This window comes from Nerophis lumbriciformis, linkage group LG12 (assembly GCF_033978685.3).
Source record: "Nerophis lumbriciformis linkage group LG12, RoL_Nlum_v2.1, whole genome shotgun sequence".
NCBI classification, from domain to species: Eukaryota; Metazoa; Chordata; class Actinopteri; order Syngnathiformes; family Syngnathidae; genus Nerophis; species Nerophis lumbriciformis.
The window spans coordinates 33,344,799-33,370,766 of NC_084559.2; the positions used below are offsets into that span (position 1 = coordinate 33,344,799).

Below are 25,968 nucleotides of genomic sequence, written 5' to 3' on the forward strand. Positions count from 1 at the left end.
GCAATATCTTTTGACTGCACATGCTCCTTTACCTTAACTTCGGATGGGTACATGAAAGGCTGCGCGGGTTGTTCTGCGGTCAGTGATCAGGTCAATGCGTATGTCAGTGCAAAGATGAGTGAGGAGACTCATACTAGTGTGCTCACTGGTGAATTTCACTCCAAAATACACCCTGACTGGACTTTAGTTACTGTAAAACTTTATCAAGTTTTGATTAAATAAATGATGTGTATTCAAGTAAAACATTTAAAAAAAAATCTTCCTGGATGACATTATGACAATATGATTGCATTGGTGTTCAAATATTGGGGTCTTTGTTTAAATGTAATTTAAATTATGCAAGCGAGTAATAAACTGGTATTAATCATGATTAATCCAGATTGAAAAGTGTGATTAATCTGATTTAAATAATGAATAATTTGACTGCACTAATTTTAATAATTCAAAACAGTACGATATTGACAATGACTATAAGTGTCATATAAAACGGCTAAAACATCTATACAGTCTTTGTTTTCCAATTTTGTGCTTTGTTAAGTTCAATCAATCAATCAATCAATGTTTATTTATATAGCCCTAAATCACAAGTGTCTCAAAGGGCTGCACAAGCCACAACGACATCCTCGGTACAAAGCCCACATAAGGGCAAGGAAAAACTCACCCCAGTGGGACGTGGATGTGAATGACTATGAGAAACCTTGGAGAGGACCGCATATGTGGGTAACCCTGAAACCGGATTGAAAAGGTTCACAGAGATTGTTAGACACTAAGTGTTCATTTAGCTGCTGTGTGACAATTTTTTTGAGGATTTTCGAAATAAAGGGAAGTTGGGACACCGGTCGGTAGTTTACCATGAGGTCAGGATCAAGGTTAGGTCTTTTGAGCAGAGGATGAATAACCGCTTTCTTGAATGCTAGGGGAACAATGCCAGAGGAAAGTGATAAGTTTATAATATTTAAGTTAAGGTTACTAGGGACACTTACTGCTCCAAATACAGGCATTTTAAGGTGCAGCAATCACAATCAAAGCCGACAAGATCCTGGCGGGACTGGATATTGCACACAAAACACTACACCTAACGTCGTCGTTCAAACCTTAAAACGTCTTAAATATGTTTGCGTACAGGAGGAGCGTCTTGTGTGGCTGCGTTACCATAAGAAAAAATGGGAGCTGCAGCTGAGGCAGAGGAAGGAGAGAAAAAAGAAGAGGCGGCTGCTGGATGGCGAGTCCCAGCCTGTAGGCGGTGGAGTCATCAGAGATGGACCCAACACGGGCTTGGGAAGCTTTCTCCGCAAAACGGCTCGCAGCATCCTGGACATGCCCTGGCAAATAGTGCAGGTGGGCCTACGGGAACTCACCAACAACACCCTATATATCTAAATCATAGTAGATGAATATGTTGATGCTTATGGTGTCTTTCAGATTGCAGAAACTAGCCACCCTGGCCTGTACAAGCTGTGGGCTGTAATTGGGAATGACCTCCACTGCATGAAGCTCAACATCCCTCGCATCTTCTATGTCAACCAGAAAGTCCCAAAACAAGAGGAGGGACCCACATACAAAAAGGTACACAGTAAGGGCGGCCTGTGATTTCAAGGGAACGTATGAAATATGTTTTTATTTGAATTGGTTTCAGGTGAACCGCATGCTCCCTCGCTCCAACATAGTGTACTACCTTTATGAGTACTGTGTGCCAGAGGACATGTACCAGGAGCACATCAACGAGATCAATGCTGACCTCTCGGCCCCAGACATCGAAGGGGTCTATGAAACACAGGTATCATACGCAGACCAACGGTTTTATACTGGCTGGACACTTTTTTAAAGGGGACCTATAATTATTTTAATCTACATTTAAAACATTTCCTTGTGGCCCAGATAATATGTATTGCATTTTCTTTGATTTAAATTTTTTTTCCATGGTCACCGTTTTTTCGAGTCAGTCTGCAAGATGTTCGACTCTGGCATTCCCAGATTGCAAATGAAACCACGTCTCACCCTCTCCAAAATTATTTTAATTTATCTTTTGAAAATGATTACTGTGTAAATGTATATCTTGAAGTCGTCACCAATATTTTTTCCCAGACACAATCGAAAATAAACTGCATAAACATAGTTTCAGCCGGTCACAATATTAGGTACACCTCCACACTTTAAAATCGATTCAGACTATGCATTAAAAAAGCTGCTTACAGCAGAATTTGTCACTGCATGTTGCATGTTGGTGTTATGGGCATGCCAAGATTATATAAAAATAATACTTTAGCTTACTTTTTTTGTGTTTCTTCGTAGCTTGTGACAAAGGGGGTAGAGCTTGATTTAACGTTAAATAAGTGATTCCACCTCGCTCTGGCATCACGATGTAACCAGGCTGCAAAACCCTGCAAACAGAGGAATCCAAAACTGCGTGAAAGCTTACGCCAGAATGCATGAACCTTAGGATTTGACGCTTTGGCATACACGAGTATCCAATATTGTAACATTTGTAAGTCAGAAAAAACTAAATTCATCATAGGTCAAATGCACAGGTGCAATTCAACACCGTTCCTAATTACAACCACATTAGTGAAACATATTTTTAAATGTATACCTCTCTGACTCAGCTAAATAAAATTGCAATATTATATTTGTAAAGGCGTTGTTAATAAAATGCATGTATTGTACCTTATTTGGATGCGCAGGCCGGTTTTAAATAATTTGATTATGACTATTGTCCATTTTGACATTCCATTTTTTTAGGTGCCATTGTTGTTTCGTGCACTCGTGCAGCTGGGATGTGTCTGCATGGTAAACAAGCGTGTTGGAAGAGATCTGGGCGGCAGAGAGGCCGACACTTTTGATTTGGAGCATTTGGAGATGAGGTCTCTGGCCCAGTTCAGCTACCTGGAGCCAGGTATTAGCACTCATCAGCGTAGTAATTTGATTTACCAATTCAACTGGACCTTGCATAAAGATGTTTTGCAATTGTTCTATGTTATGTTTGTGTTGCTTTCAGGCAGTGTTCGCCACATGTACCTGTACCATCACAGTCAGGGTCACAAGGCTCTGTTTGGTCTCTTCATCCCCTCTCAGCGCAAAGCCAACATCTTTGTTCTGGACACTGTAAGAGCAACACACTGCTTGTTTTGTTTTTGTCATCTTTCTGATGATGACACGCCGCAATTTTAAAAGTGCTTTTTTAGTCCCATTTCCTGTGTTAGAATACAGTCCTCCATAGTCTTTTCTCTGCGTGCAGGTGAGAAGCAACCAAATGCCCAACCTGGGTAATGTCTACACTGCTGAGCGCACTGTCCTCCTGGAAAAGACAACGGAGGACCTCCTGCCTCCAGAGAAACACAATTTTGAAGTCCGAGCTGAGAATGATGTGAAGGCTATTTACCGTGCACTGCAACGCACATTGCTAAGCTACAAGGTAAAAACAATGTTACATTATCTCTTTATATGAGAGTACCAGTCAAAACTTTGGACACAATTTGTCGTGCATAGAAAGTGATACGAATGATGTCAGTAGTGTACAATTTAGGGGTGTACCAATACAGCTTTTTCACTTCCGATATCGATATTAATCCGATACGATAACTACAGGAATCATAGTACAGATTACCGTAAATTGAATATTGTGTAAGGTCTATTTATGTCAGCAATTTAACATGAAATGTGAATATATGACAAAAACTCATTAAATGCAAGGGAGATATGTCAAGCCTTTATTTGTTATTATTTTGAGGATCATGGCTTCCAGTTTTTGAAAACCTCATGAGATTTTTAATTCAAGGTTGTCATAAACTGTAAACCATAAAAGTCAAAATTATATCAAAAGAAAGCATGACATATATCTTGAGTTGCATGTTATGAGCCTATTAGTTTCACATTGTAAATATATTGACTGGAATAAACTAACTTTGGACGATATTACATTTTTTGAAGTTTCACCTGTACATTATTACTATTATTATAATTGTAATTATTGTCCAAAAAAAAGGGTTCAATCAACTGAAATTAGTTAAATAGAGGACAATGGTAGGTATGAAACACAGTAACCTTATGGTACATACTTTTATTATTTTGTAGTGTGGAATGTTAGAACAGGTTTGAAACAAAATAAAAAATAAAAATAAAAAAGGTTTGATTAGGTTAAAATACTCAAATAACAATGATAGGTATGAAAACACTAAACTTATGACATATTTCTGTTTTTGAAGTGAATGTCAGCTTAAAGTTAAATGATCCAGAGACGTTTTGTATTAGGTATTTTCTAGTACGCTTCTTGCCTATGCAAATATAATTATTTGATACTTGTGTCTATTGACAAATGTTGTGTTTTAGACTGCAGTGTTGTTCAATTAAGGAAACATATCACGCATGTCTATCTTATCTAGCTTAGCTGTGGTGTACAGTAGCTGCTAGCTCCTAATAGCCTGCAGCAGGGTTGTCCAAAGTGCGACCCATGGGCCAATTTCGTCCCGCTGCTCGTTTTTTATTGGCCTTTGGCAGATCGTAGAAATTGAAATAGATTCATTATCAAAATGTAATAATGTCAAACAATACATTATTAACATCAGATGAATCAATTATTACTTGTTGCATAAACTTGCTTGCATGATTTTAATTAATTTAACCATTTGAATTAAATTTAAAAAAGACCCCAATACTTGGTGACAAATGCAAATGTATTGTTAGAATAGATAGAAGGTAAAAAAGCAAAATAAATTGTGTGATTAACCTGCGTATATACATGATTAATGCAATATTTTTTGTGATTAATCAACAGAATATTTTGACAGCCCTAGTTATTAGATTACACCAATTTTTTGTGACCTGTAACACAGAGCTATCGGGGTTGTTTTGTTCAACTAGCATAGCATATATTGATGTATCGATACATCGGTTTGCTTTTAACATCTTTAATGTACAAAATGTATCAAAGTGGCCTCCGCAACTTTCAATTTAAACTGAATGCGACCCTTGCTAATTAAATTGTTTGGACACTCCTGGCCTGCAGTATAGCCTACCATGTTTGCCTTTTGTAAGTGACCACATTTAGATACAATAAAAGATCCAACTTGTGTGCTTATTGTGCTTATTTGATATGTGTTTTACTTACTGATATCAGACCAATATCAATTCCGGCTCTGGACACCCCTTGGACAATTATATGCTTTGTTGTGTTCAGGAGGAGCGCCGGGGGCCAACCCTTATCGCTGTGCAGTCTAACTGGGACTTGCGGCGACTGGCTGCAGGGATGCCCGTGCTGGAAGAATTCCCTGTCGTGCCAGTACATGTTATCGATGAAATCAGCTATAATGTGCTGGATTGGCAGCGCCATGGTGCCCGGCGTATGATCCGCCACTATCTGAACTTGGACAGTTGTCTCTCACAAGCGTTTGACATGGCAAGGTAGGTACCAACTCTACATATCAACTAACTATTATGCTGTATATCACCAAAGCAGGATGCTAAGTTGACTAATATGTCGTGTCCGTAGTGAATAACACTTTATTTAATTATAAATCAAAACTGTTAACGCTCCCCATTTCAGGTACTACCATTTACCTGTAGGGAACCTGCCCCAGGATGTGTCTATCTTTGGTTCTGACTTATTCCTGGCCAGACATCTGCGGAAACACAACCACCTGCTTTGGCTCTCCCCCACTGCAAGGCCAGACATGGGGGGCAAAGAGGCAGATGACAGCCGTCTGGTTATGGAAAGTGATGACCGGTGTTCTGTTGAGATCAATGCACAAGGATGCTACTCCACAGGTACCTCAACAAACATACGCACACAATACCGTATTTTCCGCACCATAAGCCGCCCTGGGTTATAAGCCGCGCCTTCAATGAACGGCATATTTCAAAACTTTGTCCACCTATAAGCCGCCCCGTGTTATAAGCCGCATCTAACTGCGCTAAAGGGAATGTCAAAAAAACAGTCAGATAGGTCAGTCAAACTTTAATAATATATTAAAAACCAGCGTTCTAACAACTCTGTTCACTCCCAAAATGTACGGTAATGTGCAAATGTGCAATCACAAACATAGTAAAATTCAAAATAGTGCAGCGCAATAGCAACATCAATAACTTAATGTTGCTCGAACGTTAATGTCACAACACACAAAATAAACATAACGCTCACTTTCTGAAGTTATTCTTCATTCATAAATCCCTCGAATTCTTCTCCTTCGGTGTCCGAATTAAAAAGTTGGGCGAATACGGGATCCAAAATGGCCGGCTCCGTCTCGTCGAAGTCACCTACGCACCATTGATTCATTTATGTTATATTCTCTTGCTGCTGCTCTATTTCCGTGTTCTTCGGCATGACTTATTGCCTTAAGTTTAAATTCTGCGTTATACGCGTGTCGCTTAGTAGGAGCCATTTTGTGGTCTTTACAGATGTAAACACACAAAGGAAATGAAACGTAATACCCGCGCGCTTCTTCTTCTACGGGGGCGGGTGGTTGCTTACCGTAGAAGAAGAAGCGCTTCCTCTTCTACGGGGGCGGGTGCTTACCTTGGTAGTTGCTTACCATAGAAGAAGAAGCGCTTCCTCTTCTACGGGGAAAAAAGATGGCGGCTGTTTACCGTAGTTGCGAGACCGAAACTTTATGAAAATAAATATTTATATTAATCCATATATAAGGCGCACCGGGTTATAAGCCGCACTGTCAGCTTTTGTGAAAATTTGTGGTTTTTAGGTGCGGCTTATAGTGCGGAAAATACGGGTACAAACAAACCCCAACCCTATGGGAATGTATTATTGTAGTAAAACCATTTGCAAATGCGTTTCTCAGTCTGTGTGTGTGCGTAGTCAGATCCACGTGTCCGTGTTCTAATTTGTGTCTATGCTTGGATTTGGTTGTGTAAAAAAAAATCTGTCTTTCCATCTTGCCAACAGTGTGTCTTTGTTCAGATTTGTAGGTTTTTAAAAATCAGTCTGCCTGTGTTAAGCAGGAAACCTTCATAGGTAGTTTTAAAAAAAAAATTTACATGTGACTTTTGCTACACTTCTACCTTTGCTGATGTGTGCGTGCATGCAACAATCTGTAAGTGAAGATAAGATTTGTCTGTAACTTCACCTTCCCTTTGCCTACACTCACCACGAGTAGGTGCCCAGAACCCAGTAATGCAGAGCGGCGTATAGAGAGAGTATGGACATCTCTGTTTCAAAGTTGGCCTCAAAACGGCGCCCTGTAGTCACGTGAGGGGTTTTTGACCAATCATTTAGGAGAGCCTCTGGCCATACTTAAAGCTCCTCACGTGACTAAAGGACGCCATTTGCAGGCCAACTTTGAAACCGAGTTGACCATACTCTCTCTATACGTGCCTCTGCAGTGATGTTAACCAGGCTGAAGTTAGTTTTCGGTTTGAATGATGGGCGATACTGATAGTCGCTACAAGACTGATACATTTTACTTGCAAAGTCATGATCAATGTATAATTTGATCAATGCTGTAGTGAAATATTAGGACCGAAAGAAAACAATGTGAAAAAAAAGAAGTATAAATGTTGTGTAAAGATTCATTATAACAACGTTTATGGTTTGTGAAACCTTTCATTTATTTGTGAAAATTAAATAAAGACACACTTAACCTTTTTTTCACCATGTACTGTAGACCACATTGGTTCAGGTCCAGGCTAAAATCTGAATCTGATTAATGATTTGATTATCCCACGTATTGATTAAAGCATAATTTCTGATTTGTGAAACTTTGAGTCTATCTTAGTTTGAAATGAATGATAATTGTTTTTTGTAAATATGGCTGGCTTGATCTGTGATGCATTTTCAGCAGTATATAACTGGAATGTGAGATATTAAACTAATAGCAACAGTCGCTGCATGAAAATAGACGTGAGTTTTTTGTTTTTTATGCCTTGTCAAAAAAAAAAATTCAGGTCAAATGTATCTGTCTGGTATCGACTATCGACTATTAGTATCACCCACCATTCTAATCGGAAGTTAGCTTTAGCCTAGTTATTAGGGGTGTGGGAAAAAATGTATTCAAATTCGAATCGCAGTTCTCACGTTGTGCGATTCAGAATCGATTCTCATTTTAAAAAAATCGATTTATTTTATTTTTATTTTTATTTTTTTTATTTTTTTATTTTTATTAATCAAGCCAACAAAACAATACACAGCAATACCATAACAATGCAATCCAATTCCAAAACCAAACCCGACCCAGCAACACTCAGAACTGCAATAAACAGAGCAATTGAGAGGAGACACAAACACGACACAGAACAAACCAAAAGTAGTGAAACAAAAATGAATATTATCAACAACAGTATCAATATTAGTAACAATTTCAACATAGCAGTGATTAAAAATCCCTCATTGACATTATCATTAGACATTTATAAAAAAAAAAAAAAAAAAAAGAACAATAGTGTCACAGTGGCTTACACTTGCATCGCATCTCATAAGCTTGACAACACACTGTGTCCCAATATTTTCACAAAGATAAAATAAGTCATATTTTTGGTTCATTTAATAGTTAAAACCAATTTACATTATTGCAATCAGTTGATAAAACATTGTCCTTTACAATTATAAAAGCTTTTTACAAAAATCTATTACTCTGCTTGCATGTCAGCAGACTGGGGTAGATCCTGCTGAAATCCTATGAATTGAATGAATAGAGAATCGTTTTGAATTGGGAAAAAATCGTTTTTGAATCTAGAATCGTGTTGAATTAAAAAAAAATCGATTTTGAATCGAATCGTGACCCCAAGATTCGATATTGAATCGAATCGTGGGACACCCAAGGATTCACAGCCCTACTAGTTATCCATCACTGGGTTCTAGGCGCCAACAAAAGGTAAAGTTACAGACAAATCTTTTCTACTTGTACGGATCGCTGCACGCACGCACAGATTTGCCACAGTAGAAGTGTTGCAAAAGTCACGTGTAAAAAAACAGCCAATCTAGGGTTCATGCTTCAAACAGAGTTGAACAAGGACATATGTATTGTTTTTACACAAACAGAAATCTAAACGCAGACACAAAGATCGCAACACGGCCATCCAGACTTTTTTACACATACACAAATCTTAAGACAGATCGCAACACAAACGTACAGATTGTTTTTACAGTCACACAAATTAGAACACGATTAGAACACAGATTGAGAGAGACATTTGCTACAATAATATTTTCATACAACCCAATTTAAGGAGACACTGCTGTAGGTGACTGCAATGTATCCTCACCCTAACATCTCTTCATGCAATCCAGTATACACTATTGAAATATGAAGGGCGATAACATTTTTGGCCCTTGCTAAGATCAGGCAAAAGCCAATGAATCTGATGTCTCCGCTGGGATACAATCTTTCCCTCAATGGGAGGAACGAATGTTAATTTTCTAATGTTTTGTTTGTCAGTGTGTGTCGAGCTAGACCTGCAGAGCCTGGCCGTGAACACGATCCTCCAGTCGCAGCATGTCAACGACATGGAGGGAGGAGCCAGTCTGGGTGTTAGTTTTGATGTGATCCAACAGGCCTCTTTGGAGGACATGATGTCAGGAAACCAAGGCGCTAATGCGTTAGCTAGCTATGATGAGACTGCACTCTGCTCCAACACCTTCAGGTGTGTACACCGTTGTAACATAAACATATGTTGAACTCCACACTTGGGACGGCGCGGCGCTGTTGGGAGAGTGGCTGTGCCAGCAACCTGAGGGTTACTGGTTCAATCCCCACCTTCTACCGACCTCGTCACGCCTGTTGTGTCCTTGAGCAAGACACTTCACTCTTGCTCCTGATGGGTTGTGGTTAGGGCCTTGCATGGCAGCTCGCGCCATCAGTGTGTGAATGTGTGTATGTGAATGTGGAAATAGTGTCAAAGCGCTTTGAGTACCATATTTTTCGGAGTATAAGCCGCTCCGGAGTATAAGTCGCACCGGCCGAAAATGCATAATAAAGAAGGGAAAAAACATATATAAGTCGCACTGGAGTATAAGTCGCATTTTTTGGGGAAATGTATTTAATAAAACCCAACACCAAGAATAGACATTTGAAAGGCAATTTAAAATAAATAAAGAATAGTGAACAACAGACTGAATAAGTGTACGTTAGATGACGCATAAATAACCAACTGAGAACGTGCCTGGTATGTTAACGTAACATATTATGGTAAGAGTCATTCAAATAACTATAACATATAGAACATGCTAAACGTTTACCAAACAATCTGTCACTCCTAATCGCTAAATCCCATGAAATCTTATACATCTAGTCTCTTACGTGAATGAGCTAAATAATATTATTTTATATTTTACGGTAATGTGTTTATAATTTCACACATAAGTCGCCCCTGAGTATAAGTCGCACCACCGGCCAAACTATGAAAAAAACTGCGACTTATAGTCCAAAAAATACGGTATGTAAGTCGCACTGGAGTATAAGTCGCATTTTTTGGGGAAATTTATGTGATAAAACCCAACACCAAGAATAGACATTTGAAAGGCAATTTAAAATAAATAAAGAATAGTGAACAACAGGCTGAATAAGTGTACGTTATATGACGCATAAATAACCAACTGAGAACGTGCCTGGTACGTTACCGTAACATATTAAGAGAAGAGTCATTCAAATAACTATAACATATAGAACATGCTATACGTTTACCAAACAATCTGTCACTCCTAATCACTAAATCCGATGAAATCTTATACGTCTAGTCTCTTACGTGAATGAGCTAAATAATATTATTCTATATTTTACGGTAATGTGCTAATAATTTCACACATAAGTCGCTCCTGAGTATAAGTCGCACCCCCGGCCAAACTATGAAAAAAACTGCGACTTATAGTCCGAAAAATACGGTACCTTGAAGGTAGAAAAGTGCTATACAAGTATAACCCATTTACTCCAGCGTTTTCTGTTTGGCGCGAGTAGGATCTTGAAGAGCATGGTGGTGGGCTGGGTCAGAGAGATCACGCAGTACCACAACGTCTATGCTGACAACCAGGTGATGCACTTCTACCGCTGGCTGCACTCCCCGAGTTCGCTGCTCTATGACCCCGCTCTCCATCGCACCCTGCACAACATGATGAAAAAGGTCTTCCTGCAGTGAGTTACACACAAACTTCCTAGTTGAACTTCTAAGTTATATCAAGTAAACTAAACATACTTTTGAGTTATGGCAGGAATATTAGTCTTTTGTTTTCTCTTAGTTTATAGCCTTTTAGCACCGGGGTTATAGAGCTAAATTAGGACCAACAAATTATTTGTTTTCATTTCTTACTTTCATATATTTTAATATTTGATCAATTATTTTTCTGATGCAAATCTTATTTCTTACAGTTTTTTTGTTTTTCAAGCAGAATCTCAAATGGCTAGTTTAGCTCCTTTTTTCCCCGTTTCCTCTGGGGCTTCGGTTCTGTACTAGAAACTTTTGGACGACATCATTGGGCTTTGAATAAATTCAAATGTTACCAGAAAAACTGTAGAGCAAACACAAAAGCAGAGCTGTAGTACAGAGAGCTCAAGCGAAGAGGAGGCTCAAGTGGCAAAGCCAATCAGCTGACAGGTATAGGCCTGGGAAAAAAAATTTTGGACGATATATTGTCCCACAAATTATTTTCGATAAGACCAATTTAAGCACTAATGCAGTCATAATATATGATAATAATGATGATGCAAGTAACCCTTTCAAACGGTAGTATTTTTTACCATTGTAATTGGAAGCTCAATAACTTTTGATTACTTTTCAAATAAAAAAAAGTAAACCAAAAATAGGCTTAATGGAATCTCAATTTCTAGTAGCAAAAATTACACTTAAATATTTAACATTTTGAAGTGCATGTTTTCCCCAGTTGGAAAAACGGGGTCGAGTGTTTGTTTCTTTTTTTCCCCTGTTTGCCACTGTAAATTCGGCATACTGACGTACTACTCGTTCGCCTGTGTTGTTGAGTTCATTTTAATTTATTTTGTGTTAATTGATTAATTATCGGCCCAGGCCTAGCAAGGAGAAGACACGGTGCTCTGTGATTGGTCTGCCATTAGTGTGCCGTGTACATTGTCACATGGGAAAAGGCTTCCTCGGACAGCTGGTAATATCAAATAGATGTTATAATACATGTACCGGTACAGTAGATAATGATACCTTTTTACAATTTTAAAATACACAATGCACTGAGACCGTATGTTGTACAGGGGTTATTAATTTCCTCTTTTTGCTCTAACAATTGTGACTGATCCACTTGACACTCTGGTGGGGAAACTTTGATTTGATCAGAAAAATCTGCAGCTTATTCCAAAATGATTGTGTCGTAGAATAATGTTGTGAAGGACATCTGCTGGGTCAAAACATGGTCTCTTCCTAACAGGTACTTACTTACGAACAAAGTCAAAGAGATTTATTTCAAAATCATGCATCGTTATTACCCTGTAAAGACTGTGATGGTTGGATACAAGACGGACATTGACGCTAGCTGCACCTTATGTAACAGGCATCCAGAGACTGTTTACCACCTGTTTTGGACTTGTGAAAGCACTCGATCACTATGGCAGGGCATCTGTTGTTTCATCTTGGACAATATTTATGACAAATATGTGCTTTGTCTTAAAGATGTGCTATTTGGATTTTGCACTTTATGAGAAAAAACTTGAAAAATAATTTTACCTTTGCAACCTCATTATACTATTGGCTAAGTTTAATATTCATAAATGTAAGTTTCTCAATACCCAACCTGTTTTTTGTGCCTTTAAAAAAAGAGTTAGAACGTAACTTTAAAACGCTATCTACCTCTAGCAACCAAAAAGCTGTGAAAACTATAATGCTATGCTCCAAATTAAAAATATTTACAAAACTTGTGTGAGCCTATAACTATACACATTAATATATATATATATTTTCCATTCTACTAGGGCTGGGCGATATGGCTTTTTTTTAATATCTCGATATTTTTAGGCCATATCGCGATACACGATATATATCTCGATATTTTGCCTTAGCCTTGAATTAACACTTGATGCATATAATCACAGCAGTATGATGATTCTATGTGTCTACCGGTACATTAAAACATTCTTGTTCATACTGCATTAATATATGCTCATTTTAAACTTTCATGCAGAGAGGGAAATCACAACTAAGTCAATTTACCAATACTCTATTTATTAAACAGTTATTAAGCAGTGGCACAAACATTCATGTCATTTCAAAACAGAACGTGCAAGATTGTCAGAGACATTTTAAAACAAGCTATTAGTGCACTTTTGTGAATGATGTCACTAAGATGACAAATCAAAACAACACTAAATTAAAGTGCACTTTTTGGACAGAACGCCACTATAATAGTTTAAAACAAATAAAGTGCACTTTCTGTGCATGATGTCACACAAGATATTTCAATAACTGTCAAATAAAAATGAGCTGCATAATAGGAAATCAAATTGTGTACGTCCTTCGCTATGTGGTAGGTTCCGGCGGACGTTATCTCCTTATGTCGTGGACTATTTTTTTCATACGGTGTTGATGTGGAAATGGTTGCTCGGCATTTTGTTGGTGTGGCACCAAACGGAGATGTTGACATGCAGAGTTTCAAACACTCTTCATTCTCTAGCGGGTGACTTTTCAAATGATGCTACATATTAGCAGTAATGCTACTTTTTGTACAACGCTTTTGCCCAACACTTGACAAATTACGGTTGTCCGTTCGACATATTCCCACTTGAAGCCAAACCACCACCAGACGATGGACCCCGTGCTGTTTTTCTTAGGAATTAATTCTTCCTTCATTTGTTACCAGATTCGCACCTTCTTTCTCTCGTATGACCACTCGCACCACAGCTACCTTTAGCCATGCTGCTACCTCTCTGCTCAGCGAGGGCGTATACGTATGTGACATATGTAAGAAGGTGCGCTTGTTTAAGTCTCTGTGAGAAGGAGAGACAAGAAAGAGTGAGAAACGCCTGTAGTGTAATGCCTGCAGTTAAAAGCAACTGTGTGAGAACGTATACTCGAATATCACGATATAGTCATTTTCTATATCGCACAGAGACAAACCCGCGATATATCGAGTATATCGATATATCGCCCAGCCCTACATTCTACTATAATTACTTTATTGAATTAACAACCCCCTGGCACTGTATTGTACTGTTTTTGTACTAGTTTTAATTGTCCTTGTTATTTCGTGTTTTCATTTGTTTTTAAATGTTGAACTTTATAAATAAATGTATATGAAACAAACAAAAAAATGCACTGAGACCATAGTAAGTGAATCACATAGTGGCGAGGGAATACTGTAATAAAAATATTTGTAGATATGTGAGGCTTGCACGCGCTTTTGTGTGGTACTACTACTCTATTATGATGGTGGGGTAAAATAGAATGTTACCATTACATTTACTGTAATTTCCTTATTAATCCATCTTTCATTCTGCTGACAGGTTGATTGCAGAGTTCAAACGTCTTGGCTCCACTGTGGTATACGGAAACTTCAACAGGATCATCCTGTGTACAAAAAAACGAAGAATAGACGATGCCATTGGCTATGTGGAGTACATCACCAACAGGTTTGATATTAATTATCAATATTTAGCAAGAAATAGACATACAAAAGTACCAATACATTCCTAAAACTTGTTTTTCTAGAAAATAATTGTTCATTTTCACTTCCTGTAATGGCCAAGAGTCCCGATACTTGTCCATATAGGGCCTGATCTACTAAAAGTTTGCATGTATTTAAAACGTGCAAACTTGATAGTACACGCAAACCTGATCAACAAAGCTCCTGCACAAAGGATTGTATCTCTTAAAATAGAGAGCACAATCCATTTAGCGTGTCTGCCTTCATGTATATACACAATATATGCTGATTATCAGAACGGCTGCGATACTGGGAGGAGAAAATGCAAATATTATCATTTAGGGCACAACATGTGATTTATCAAAACTGACTAAGAGGGGAGGAGTGTATTTATATATTTATATATGTATATAAATATATATATATATATAAGAAATACTTGACTTTCAGTGAATTCTAGCTATAAATATATATTTATTTATTGTATATATATATATATATATATAAGAAATACTTGAATTTCAGTGTTCATTTATTTACACATATACTTGTTGAGTTAAGGGTTGAATTGTCCATCCTTGTTCTTTTCTCTGTCACTATTTTTCTAACCATGCTGAACGTTCTCTCTGATGATGCATTGCTGTGTGGCACGCACAAAAGTGCTTTCATCAAATGCACTAGATGGCAGTATTGTCCTGTTTAAGAGTGTCACAACATTGCTGTTTACGGCAGACGAACTGTTTTACGGCAGACCAAAACATGACTGCTGTTGTTGTGTGTTGTTACCGCGCTGGGAGGACGTTAATGAAACTGCCTAACAATAAACCCACATAAGGAACTAAGAACTCGCCCTCGATCATTCTACAGTTATAACGTCATTGGGCAGGCACACCGCGGACCTGAGTCCGCCTGAATTTCGGAAGATTTTCGGGAGATAATTTGTCCCGGGAGGTTTTCGGGAGAGGCGCTGAATTTCGGGAGTCTCCCGGAAAATCCGGGAGGGTTGGCAAGTATGGGTTAACAGTACTTGTTTTTTAGCTCTTAGAACAGGCCCTTGGTGTGGATGCAGTGAGTATACATAGTAACTATAGTAACCACTAACCCCTTTTATATTTCTGTTTTTTAGCATACACTCAAGAGAAATCTTCCATTCTTTATCCGTCTCTTTCTCCCGATGTTGGGAGTTCCTGGTATGGATGGACCCAGCCAACTATGGCGGCGTGAAAGGAAAGCTTCCCTCTAACATCTTGTATGGAGAGGTACGTCATACCTACAGTTAATTGTTATTGGAACATACTGTACTATACAGTATATACTATATATATACTATATACTATATACTATATAGTATATATTGTATACATTTTTGCAGAAAATCCCTGTAAAACAGGGGTGTCAAACTTGTTTTCATTGAGGGCCACATTGCAGTTTTGGCTGCCCTCAGAGGGCCGGCCGCTTGTAACATTAACAAAAGAAACATACATGTACAAAGATTAGCTGCATGATATTGTCACACGGTTACCTATGCATTTGATTCGTACATGTACAGTACATTTTACCTACACTGTAAGGGAAAAAAATCTGTGGATTTTGCTGTCCAAAAAATGGCAGAATTTTTACAAAAAAATGGTCTCACACTTTTTTTACTGTAAAATTATGTTGATTGAGCTGCCAGTTTTTTGTTTGTTGTTTTGCTTAAAAAATGTGGTTGATGTTGTCAAAGTAAATGTAAAAATGGTACCACAGTTTTTTTCTTACGGTAGGATTCTGAAGACTGAGCTGTTTTACAGTTTACAGTGTTTACAGTGTACAATTTGATGGATAACTTGTTGTGAAATCATAAGGCTAAGTAGATATTTATGTATGTTTTTACCCCAAAAATGTTTCGAATGTATGATAATATATCTGTTGCAATAAAGTTAAAGTTAAAGTACCGTACCAATGATTGTCACACACACACTAGGTGTGGTGAAATTTGTCCTCTGCATTTGACCCATCCCCTTGTTCACCCCCTGGGATGTGAGGGGAGCAGTGGGCAGCAGCGGTGGCTGCGCCCGGGAATAATTTTAGTGATTTAACAGGGAGGTAATGGGTCCCATTTTTATAGTCTTTGGTATGACTCGGCCGGGGTTTGAACTCACAACCTACCGGTCTGAGGGCGGACACTCTAACCACTAAGCCACGGAGTAGGTTAGTATTAGATAGATAACGTTTAATAGATGTATAACTGCATGCAGTACATGTCTTTTTTTCTGTCAAAATAGAAAAAGAAAGAAAGTACCATATTTTTCGGACTATAAGTCGCTCCGGAGTATAACTGAGAACGTGCCTGGTATGTTAACGTAACATATTATGGTAAGAGTCATTCAAATAAATATAACATATAGAACATGCTATACGTTTACCAAACAATCTGTCACTCCTAATCGCTAAATCCGATTAAATCTTATACGTCTAGTCTCTTACGTGAATGAGCTAAATAATATTATTTGATATTTTACGGTAATGTGTTAATAATTTCACACATAAGTCGCTCCTGAATATAAGTCGCACCCCCGGCCAAACTATGAAAAAAACTGCGACTTATAGTCCGAAAAATACGGTACTTAAAATTGATGCATATTATTTCCAAGCTTTCACGGGCCATTCAAAATGATGTGGCGGGCCAGATCTGGCAACCAGGCCCTGAGTTTGTCACCTGTGCTGTAAACTATAGAGTGCTACTGTTGTATAGAGGAATTTGGACCACTGTAAACACATTGACAGACCCTTGCATTGACATTTTTCCTTGCTCGCAAACACTGGTGTCCAAACTTGTGATTTACATAACTAAGTGGTTCTTCAAGGCACCCCTTTAAGCCCTCTTCTCTTTTGGCAGTTACAAATGTTTTTCTTAATGTGATTCGTGTAACTGTAGTGTTGCTGTAGCTTGTTTACTTCAGATGCAGTCTGTGGTAATTCCTTCAATTTCTTGTGATGTTCCTCAGGGTTCCAATTTACGTCCTCTGTCTTTTATTATTTGGGCTATTCAGCTGGTAGCCCACAAGTTCAGTTAAAAACACATTTTTGCAGCAGATTCTTAAAACCACGAGAGTGCTGTCATAGAGATGATCATTGGCAAGCTTTTTTGCCAAAGGTCCAAAAAAGCAGCATAGCGCTTCTTCAACTCTGACAAAATAAATTGACCAAACTCAAATGTCTACTGTTGAGGATGTTGATTCTTCAAATTATACAGTACAGGCCAGAGGTGTGGACTCGAGTCACATGACTTGGACTCGAGTCAGACTCGAGTCATGAATTTGATGACTTTAGACTCGACTTGACAAAATGTAAAGAGACTTGCAACTCGACTTAGACTTTAACATCAATGACTTGTGACTTCACTTGGACTTGAGCCTTTTGACTTGACATGACTTGACATGACTTGCTACTTTCCCCAAAATCCAACGCTTAAAAAGTTATTTGGGAGCGCTCCGTATTTTTCATTTTCTTCGTCTGTGTCTCTCAGCGTGTTGTTCCTGTCAGCTGGTGTGCTGTCAGTACAACAGCCAATCAAATTAGATCTACGTTGTTTTCATCACGCAGCATTCATCCAATCAAATTGCAGTACAACCACCGAACAAGTTGTCAAACAACGCAACAATTATGCCAAAGTTGGTTTCGTTCGGGTATAAAAACTACGACTTGGTCAACAAAAAACGAATTGCCGTATGGAAATCACGCAGTTCGAATATTACAGACGGAGACGCAACAACGTTCAACATTTGAAGTTGCACAAAGAAGGGTAAGTTTTGAATGTAAGATAACGTTTATTGGCTAAGTTACGTGACTTGTATTTGCTGTGTAGTTAAATCAGTGAGGCTGCAAACTCACTGCTAACGTTATAACCATAGACATCTTATAAGTAGACGCAGCATGGAGCGCTACTGCCTACTGGCGCAGACGAGGTGCGGGGCCGCCATCTTGGAGTGGTGATCCGCTCCACTCAGTGCAATTCATTTGGCAGGAACAATGAACTGTCAGCGCATTTAATTCATTTTACCTGACTGAATACCACTGATTTTCACCCCCCTTTTTTGTCATACGTGTAGCTATGATAACAGACACATGTTTTGGCGTGTTTTAGTATTCATAGTTTGCTTAACAGTAATATAATATTCTTATATGCTATAAGTGACCAGACGTCCGAGATCAAAACTGGGATTATAATCCTAGAGAAGGGGAAAAAACGGTAAACTATTTTTAAGTTGAAGAAACAATATGATTAGGTTATATATACATGCGTATATCCTACATAAACAATGTATGAATACATTAGATATCTATATATCTTAGGGACCTATAGACTGTATCTCTGTTGCTGCAGCAGCAGAGAGTTTATTCTGTCTTGACACTTTGTATTGATATTTTCTATTACATTCTTCCCTTAAATGATAATATTTGCAGTGATTGTTTTATATGTATTATTTTATGTAAGTCGCTTTGGATAAAAGCGTCTGCCAAATACTTAAACATAAACACATATAAACACCTGAAAGTCTTCATATCAGCTAAAACCACCAATCTGTTTCACTGGATTCAGAATAAAACCAAATTCTGTTTTACCCAACAATGTTAGTATTTGAATATTGTTACTTGAAGACTTATTCCTGGTTACAATTATACTGTTAAGAAAGTATTGTCTTATACTTTGCCTAAAATGAGAATGCATCATAATCAGTGGCGGCTGGTGAATTTTGTTTTAGGTGGGGCTGAAAGTTTGTAAACCAAACCCCTGCAGGGGCGTCATCCTCCCCCAGAAGATTTATTTGTGATTTTCACATACAAATATTGAAGATCTTTGATCCTTCTCAACTCTGTGGTAATATTATTTTCATAAGATACAACCAATAGTACGTTAATGTTAAATCTTACTTGTGAAAAGTAATCCCCCGATTCCTATTTTCAACAGTCCGCTCATTTGAGCAGGAAAACGCTGAACACCAGCCCGGCATCTTTGTTTTCTACCTGTCAACTGTCAGTTTAGGCTGCTCGCCGGCTCCTCATCACCACTTCAAGATGGCGGCCAAATTGCTCACGTCACAGCAACCTGCGTCTACTTATAAGATGTCTATGGTTACAACGTCATTGCAAACACGGCAATCTGTTGCGTCCACTGCAGTTTGCTACCTTATTCATACTTTTTGTCAAGTGATTTTTTTTTAAGCAGGGTTGCATGAGGTACCTACACATAACGTTACGTTAGACAATGTATCACACACAGTAACGTAACGTTAGTCAATGTATCACACACAGTAACGTAACGTTAGTCAATGTATCACACACAGTAACATTACGTTAGTCAATGTATCACACACAGTAACATTACGTTAGTCAATGTATCACACACAGTAACGTAAAGTTAGACGGTGGTCAGCAGCACCGCGTATTTTAGCCACCTACAAAAAGACAAACATAGTCAAATAAAGGTCAGTTAAAATGTATACTATATTAAGAGTATGTGTACATATTGCATAGGGTCCTGACATCTAAAAAGTACAACTCTGTTCATTGTTATGTTCATATATTTGTTATGTTTTTCATGTGTACGCACACATAAACACACATACAGTATGAGATGAGATCAATGAGATAAGGTAAGAACAGGATAGAAACTGCTGTGGAACTAGTTACAATGCAATATGCCATTGAAATACAATGTTAACACTTTTGTGCAAATAAGTACAGTTGCACTTGTTTTTTTCAAATGTGTTTATTCTGTAAAGGAATGAGTTACATGTTTAAAATGACTGGTTAATAGTGCTATTTTGAAGTGCAATGTCAGCATTATCTTTTTCCCTGCAATTTCAAATGCACTTGTTTTAATAAATAAATACAGCATTTTAAAAGCATACACAATCTGTGTAAATATATTAGTCTGTGGTTAAACGACTTGAAAGGACTCGAAACTCAAAATGCAGGACTTGGGACTTGACTTGAGACTTTCCAGTCTTGACTTTGGACTTGACTCGGACTTGCTCTGTCTTGACTCGGGACTTGACTCGGACTTGAGGGCAAAGACTTGAGACTTACTTGTGACTTGCAAAGCAATGACTTGGTCCCACCTCTGGTACAGGCTAACATTTTGGGCACACGTTCTCATTCAATGCGGTTTCTTTATTTTCATGACTATTTACATTGTAGATTGTCACTGAAGGCACCACAACTATGAATGAACACGTGGAGTTATGTTAACAAAAAAAGGTGAAATAACTGAAAACATGTTTTATATTCTAGTGTCTTCAAAATAGCCACCCTTTGCACTGATTACTGCTTTGCACACTCTTGGCATTCTCTCGATGAGCTTCAAGAGGTAGTCACCTGAGATGGTTTTCACTTCTCAGGTGTGTCTTATCAGGGTTGATTAGTGGAATGTCTTGCTTTATCAATGGGGTTGGGACCATCAGTTGTGTCCAAACTTTTGGCCTGTACTGTACAAAAAAGGCCCAATAGTGAATTCCTTTGCGTTTTGGAAATGTGGCCCCCAAAACAATTTAGTTGAATACCCCTGCTGTATATGCATCTAATTGCCGCCATTCTGTGGTGGTTTCTCAGGAAGGAACCAAACCAAAGAAACAAAAAGAAGGAGAAGAGGATGGCAGTGAGGATGAAGAAGAAGAGGAGGAGGAAGCAAATGATGAGGGAGATGCCCAAACAGATGAGGTGGAGGATTTGATTGAGAGCAACTGGAACATCATGCAATATCTGCCGCAAACTGCCTCCTGCCAGAACTACTTTCTCATGATTGTGTCAGGTACCAAATGCATAATACAAGTTAGTATGTGACAATTATTACTGGTTCACATGTATTGTTTTTGTTTACTCACAAGCCAGTTAGATCCAATTAAAAAAAAACTGTAAAACATTTATCAGATTATAAGCGTTGCGTAGCCTCTTAAGACCCAAACCCTTGTATGGCATGCATTTTTTGGGGGTCTTTTTGGGCTCTTTAGAACCCAATGAGTATAAATACATTGTGGTACACTCTTCTTCCGCCACTCATTGAAAGTATATTATCCTCGTAAGTGGAAACCAGGGTCTTGAAGAGAAAACAACTGTGCGGTTTTGTGGTATGCACAACCAAAAATGTGATGTCCACATATGTGGACGCCAAGTCCTTGGAGTTTAATACTATTAGGGATTCAGAGAGTAATATTGTCAGTATAGTTTGCAGAGGTGCAAAACTGCACAGCAGTGGTTGCAGGAAAACATATTGTTAAATGAAGTACATGGCAGATATGGAGATATAACAATGGTATTACATCTCAACACGATGTCAATCACTCCCCCCACCCCCAGCTTACATCGCAGCAGTCTACCAGAGCATGAAAGAGGAGCTGAGACGCAACACTCCTGGTGAAACGCCGGTCAAGAGACGTGGCTGCAGCCAGATTTCCCAGCAGGCAGTCGGGGATTTGAGCGCTCTTCCAGGTATGATGCTGCCTCTTAAAAAAATATTCTTGTAATGAATATTTAGATCTCTCATGGTTTTCAAATCTCTGCCGTAGGAATGATCTCTTTCTCTCAGGAGTACGTGTCCAGTGAGCTGACTCAGAACATTTTCACAATCACACAAAAAATCCAAAGAAAGATAACCGGCAGCAGGAACGTGGCTCAGCCCTCGGAGATGTTCCCCGTCTTGCCAGGCTCACATTTACCTCTGAACAACCCGGCTCTAGAGTTCATCAAATATGTCTGCCAGGTAACATTCCTCAAACAGTACATTCCCAATGTTTAACCAGCGTATTAATATTTTCCTTATTGTGTTTAGGTCCTCTCACTGGACAGCAACATTGTGAACCAGGTGAACAAACTTAAAAGGGACCTCCTGCGCCTTGTGGATGTCGGGGAGTTCTCGGAAGAAGCCCAGTTTCGCGACCCCTGCAACTCCTACATATTGCCTGAAGTCATCTGCCACAACTGCAATTTCTGCCGTGACCTCGACCTTTGCAAAGACCCATCTGTTGCACAAGTAAACTCCAACAGAGGCTCTTGTATTAGTCCTAGTTTTACTTCTTATTGATCTAGTCAATTGTCATTTCCTCTCCATCTAGGACGGCTCCGTCTTGCCGCAGTGGTTCTGCTCCAACTGTCAGACCCAGTATGAGACGGAGTCCATAGAAATGGCTTTGGTGGAGGCTCTTCAGAAGAAGCTGATGAGCTTCACATTGCAGGATCTGGTGAGTCAAAAGCAGTAAGATACTGTACACAGGAGCAATCATTACTCGCCATTGGGGATGTGCAGTGCCAGCAAGCAGAGTGAAAACTATTGAAACCTCCTCTGAAGTTTTAAAGGGGAACATTATCACAATTTCAGAAGGGTTAAAACCTTTCAAAATCAGTTCCCAGTGGCTTATTTTATTTTTCGTTTTTTTCAAAATATTACCCATCACGCAATATCCCTAAAAAAAGCTTCAAAGTGCCTGATTTTAACCATCGTTATATACACCCGTCCATTTTCCTGTGACGTCACACATTGATGCCAATACAAACAAACATGGCGGATAGAACAGCAAGTTATAGCGACATTAGCTCGGATTCAGACTCGGATTTCAGCGGCTTAAGCGATTCAACAGATTAGGCATGTATTGAAACGGATGGTTGTAGTGTGGAGGCAGGTAGCAAAAACAAAATTGAAGAAGAAACTGAAGCTATTGAGCCATATCAGTTTAAACCGTATGCAAGCAAAACCGACGAAAACGACACGACAGCCAGCGACACGGGAGAAAGCGAGGACGAATTCGGCGATCGACTTCTAACCAACGATTGGTATGTGTTTGTTTGGCATTAAAGGAAACTAAGAACTATGAACTAGGTTTACAGCATATGAAATACATTTGGCAACAACATGCACTTTGAGAGTGCAGACAGCCCAGTTTTCATCAATTAATATATTCTGTAGACATACCCTCATCCGCTTTCTTTTCCTGAAAGCTGATCTGTCCAGTCCGGTTGGAAATGCATCTGTTTTGAGTGTCGCAGGATATCCACACATTCTTGCCATCTCTGTCGTAGCATAGCTTTCGTCGGTAAAGTGTGCGGAACAAACGTCCAATTTCTTGCCACTTTCGCATCTTTGGGCCACTGGTGCAACTTGAATCCGTCTCTGTTCGTGTTGTTACAACACACCGACAAGGCATGATGTCTCCAAGGTACGGAAAACAGTCGTAAAAACGGAAAATAACAGAGCTGATTTGACTCTGTGTTTGTAATGTGTTTGAGAAAATGGCGGATTGCTTCCCGATGTGACGTCACGTTGTGACGTCATCGCTCCGAGAGCGAATAATAGAAAGGCTTTTAATTCGCCAAAATTCACCCATTTAGAGTTCGGAAATCAGTTAAAAAAATATATGTTCTTTTTTCTGCAACATCAAGGTATATATTGACGCTTACATAGGTCTGGTGATAATGTTCCCCTTTAATCGGAAGTACGGACGCATTTTGGTTTTACGGTGAACACAAAAACAATCGGGGAGAAAACATGTTGTTGGAGTCTCTTGTCGGTCCAATGAATGAGTGATAAAGCTGTTATTTCCTTTTGGTGTAACTCCTAATGGGGGAGAATGGACATGCAAAAAAAAAAAGTTTGTGAACACTGTGCAACAAGTGTGCAAGGATCATCAACAAGCAACAAGTTAAGGAATAGGAGTAATATAAGAAGCCACTTGACCATCCATCACCTGGAAAATATATTTCATGGTGAAACCAAGAAGCCAGCGAGGTCAAACATCAATTTGTGAGGTATAGTAATCCCTCGTTTATCAACGTTAATTTGGTTTCGGTCATGGCCGCGGTAAATTAATTTCCATGAAGAAGGAATCAATAATTATAAATCCAATATTTTCATAACTAGAGCATAAAAACCTGTTAACTACCTTTTTCTAAATATATTTTTCAACATTATGAGAGCCATCCAACATGAAAAATATCTTCTTAGTTACCTTTACACTATTTTGAATCCAATATAGTAATGCTGCCTGAGGCTGAGCCAATCAGTGGCCACAATACTGAACAGTGTGATCTGATTGGTGTCAGGCGTAGTGTTGGTTTGTAACGCCGTTAGTTTCGGCGGTAACTAGTAATCTAACGCGTTATTTTTTATATTCAGTAACTCAGTTACCGTTACTACATTATGCGTTACTGCGTTATTTTACGTTGTTTTTTTATGTAGTATCGGCTAGAAAAAGAAGATCTGAGTGTGTTTTATTGGAGTGCTGCAGTGTCGTCCTTCTGATTCTTCCTGTGTCACAAGCCGGAGGCGCGCTCTGTGTGTGTCTGGGTGTGGGTGTGGTTGTGGGGAGGGGAGGGCGTGTCTGTGTTTACTAACAACGGAGCCGCAGTCAGTGTCTTAACATGGAGATATTCTCACTTCTTTTTTTTGTCGAGCACAAAGAAAATAACATTTTAGTTAAATGTAAGTTGTGTCTTGGATCAAAGATCCCGTCTACTGCCCAAAACAACAATTCAAATCTGCCTGGTTAGGCTTTGTGTATGTCACGTGTGCCTTCCTTAGGTGAAGCCAGGTTTACAGCTATGTTGTTATTATGCTGTTTGTTACTTATTTATGTTATGTTGCAGCTATTTAAAATAGTTTTGTCAATTTGTTCTGGCCTGAAATAAATTGGCCCTTTGAAACATATCTTTGTCTTTGTATGTTGTATGTAGACCATATTGCTTAGCAGAGTTCAGTGATGCAAATGCATGTCAAGTTGATCAACAGATTGTATTATTGTATTATAGCAATAACAGTACTGAAATGAAGGCTAAAAGGGCATTGATGGGAGCTTTAAAAAAAAAAGAAGTGGACCAGCAATCGGAGTGTCCTTGGGCAAGACACTTCACCCCTTGCTCCTGATGGCTGCTGGTTAGCGCCTTGCATGGCAGCTCCCGCCATCAGTGTGTGAATGTGTGTGTGAATGTGGTAATACTGTTAAAGCGCTTTGAGTACCTTGAAGGTAGAAAAGCGCTATACAAGTATAACCCATTTATCATTATTTATTTATACGGTAACTAAATAGTTACTTTTCACAGTAAGTAACTTTTGGTGTAAGTAACTGAGTTAGTAACTGAGTTACTTTTGGAAAAAAGTAACTGTAACTAGTTACTGGTTTTCAGTAACTAACCCAACACTGGTCAGGCATGTAACATTTCCACAAAAATGCGGAAATCCGCATTTTTAAACATTAATTTTCCGTCTTTTTTGAATGAATAATGAATAAAAATACAATCTAAATACAATTTGTTGAACGTTCGCCTCAGCCACAGGTACAATATAGCTGTTCCTCTTGCCTAAACGCCGCACTGAGTTGCAAGACGGGGAGAATATCAGGAACACCGAAACAAGCTTGCTAGTCAGCCAACCCTCTAGCTAGCTTATTTGTTGTTGCCTTCGT

The 25,968-nt window shown here is 38.8% G+C and overlaps 1 protein-coding gene across 1 annotated transcript in view; it reads left to right on the forward strand.

Moving 5' to 3' along the window:
- Positions 1-25,968, forward strand: part of pole (polymerase (DNA directed), epsilon) — a 59,806-nt gene that overhangs the window by 31,366 nt on the left and 2,472 nt on the right. Inside the window, exons 31-47 of the mRNA XM_061986415.1 lie at positions 1,126-1,338; positions 1,423-1,566; positions 1,637-1,777; positions 2,740-2,893; positions 2,996-3,102; positions 3,236-3,412; positions 5,174-5,397; positions 5,540-5,760; positions 9,381-9,585; positions 10,896-11,069; positions 14,397-14,522; positions 15,663-15,795; positions 21,131-21,329; positions 21,875-22,006; positions 22,084-22,277; positions 22,347-22,547; positions 22,630-22,755. Of these exons, the coding sequence (XP_061842399.1) occupies positions 1,126-1,338; positions 1,423-1,566; positions 1,637-1,777; positions 2,740-2,893; positions 2,996-3,102; positions 3,236-3,412; positions 5,174-5,397; positions 5,540-5,760; positions 9,381-9,585; positions 10,896-11,069; positions 14,397-14,522; positions 15,663-15,795; positions 21,131-21,329; positions 21,875-22,006; positions 22,084-22,277; positions 22,347-22,547; positions 22,630-22,755 (2,871 nt within the window). The remainder of the gene's footprint in view (positions 1-1,125; positions 1,339-1,422; positions 1,567-1,636; positions 1,778-2,739; positions 2,894-2,995; positions 3,103-3,235; positions 3,413-5,173; positions 5,398-5,539; positions 5,761-9,380; positions 9,586-10,895; positions 11,070-14,396; positions 14,523-15,662; positions 15,796-21,130; positions 21,330-21,874; positions 22,007-22,083; positions 22,278-22,346; positions 22,548-22,629; positions 22,756-25,968) is intronic.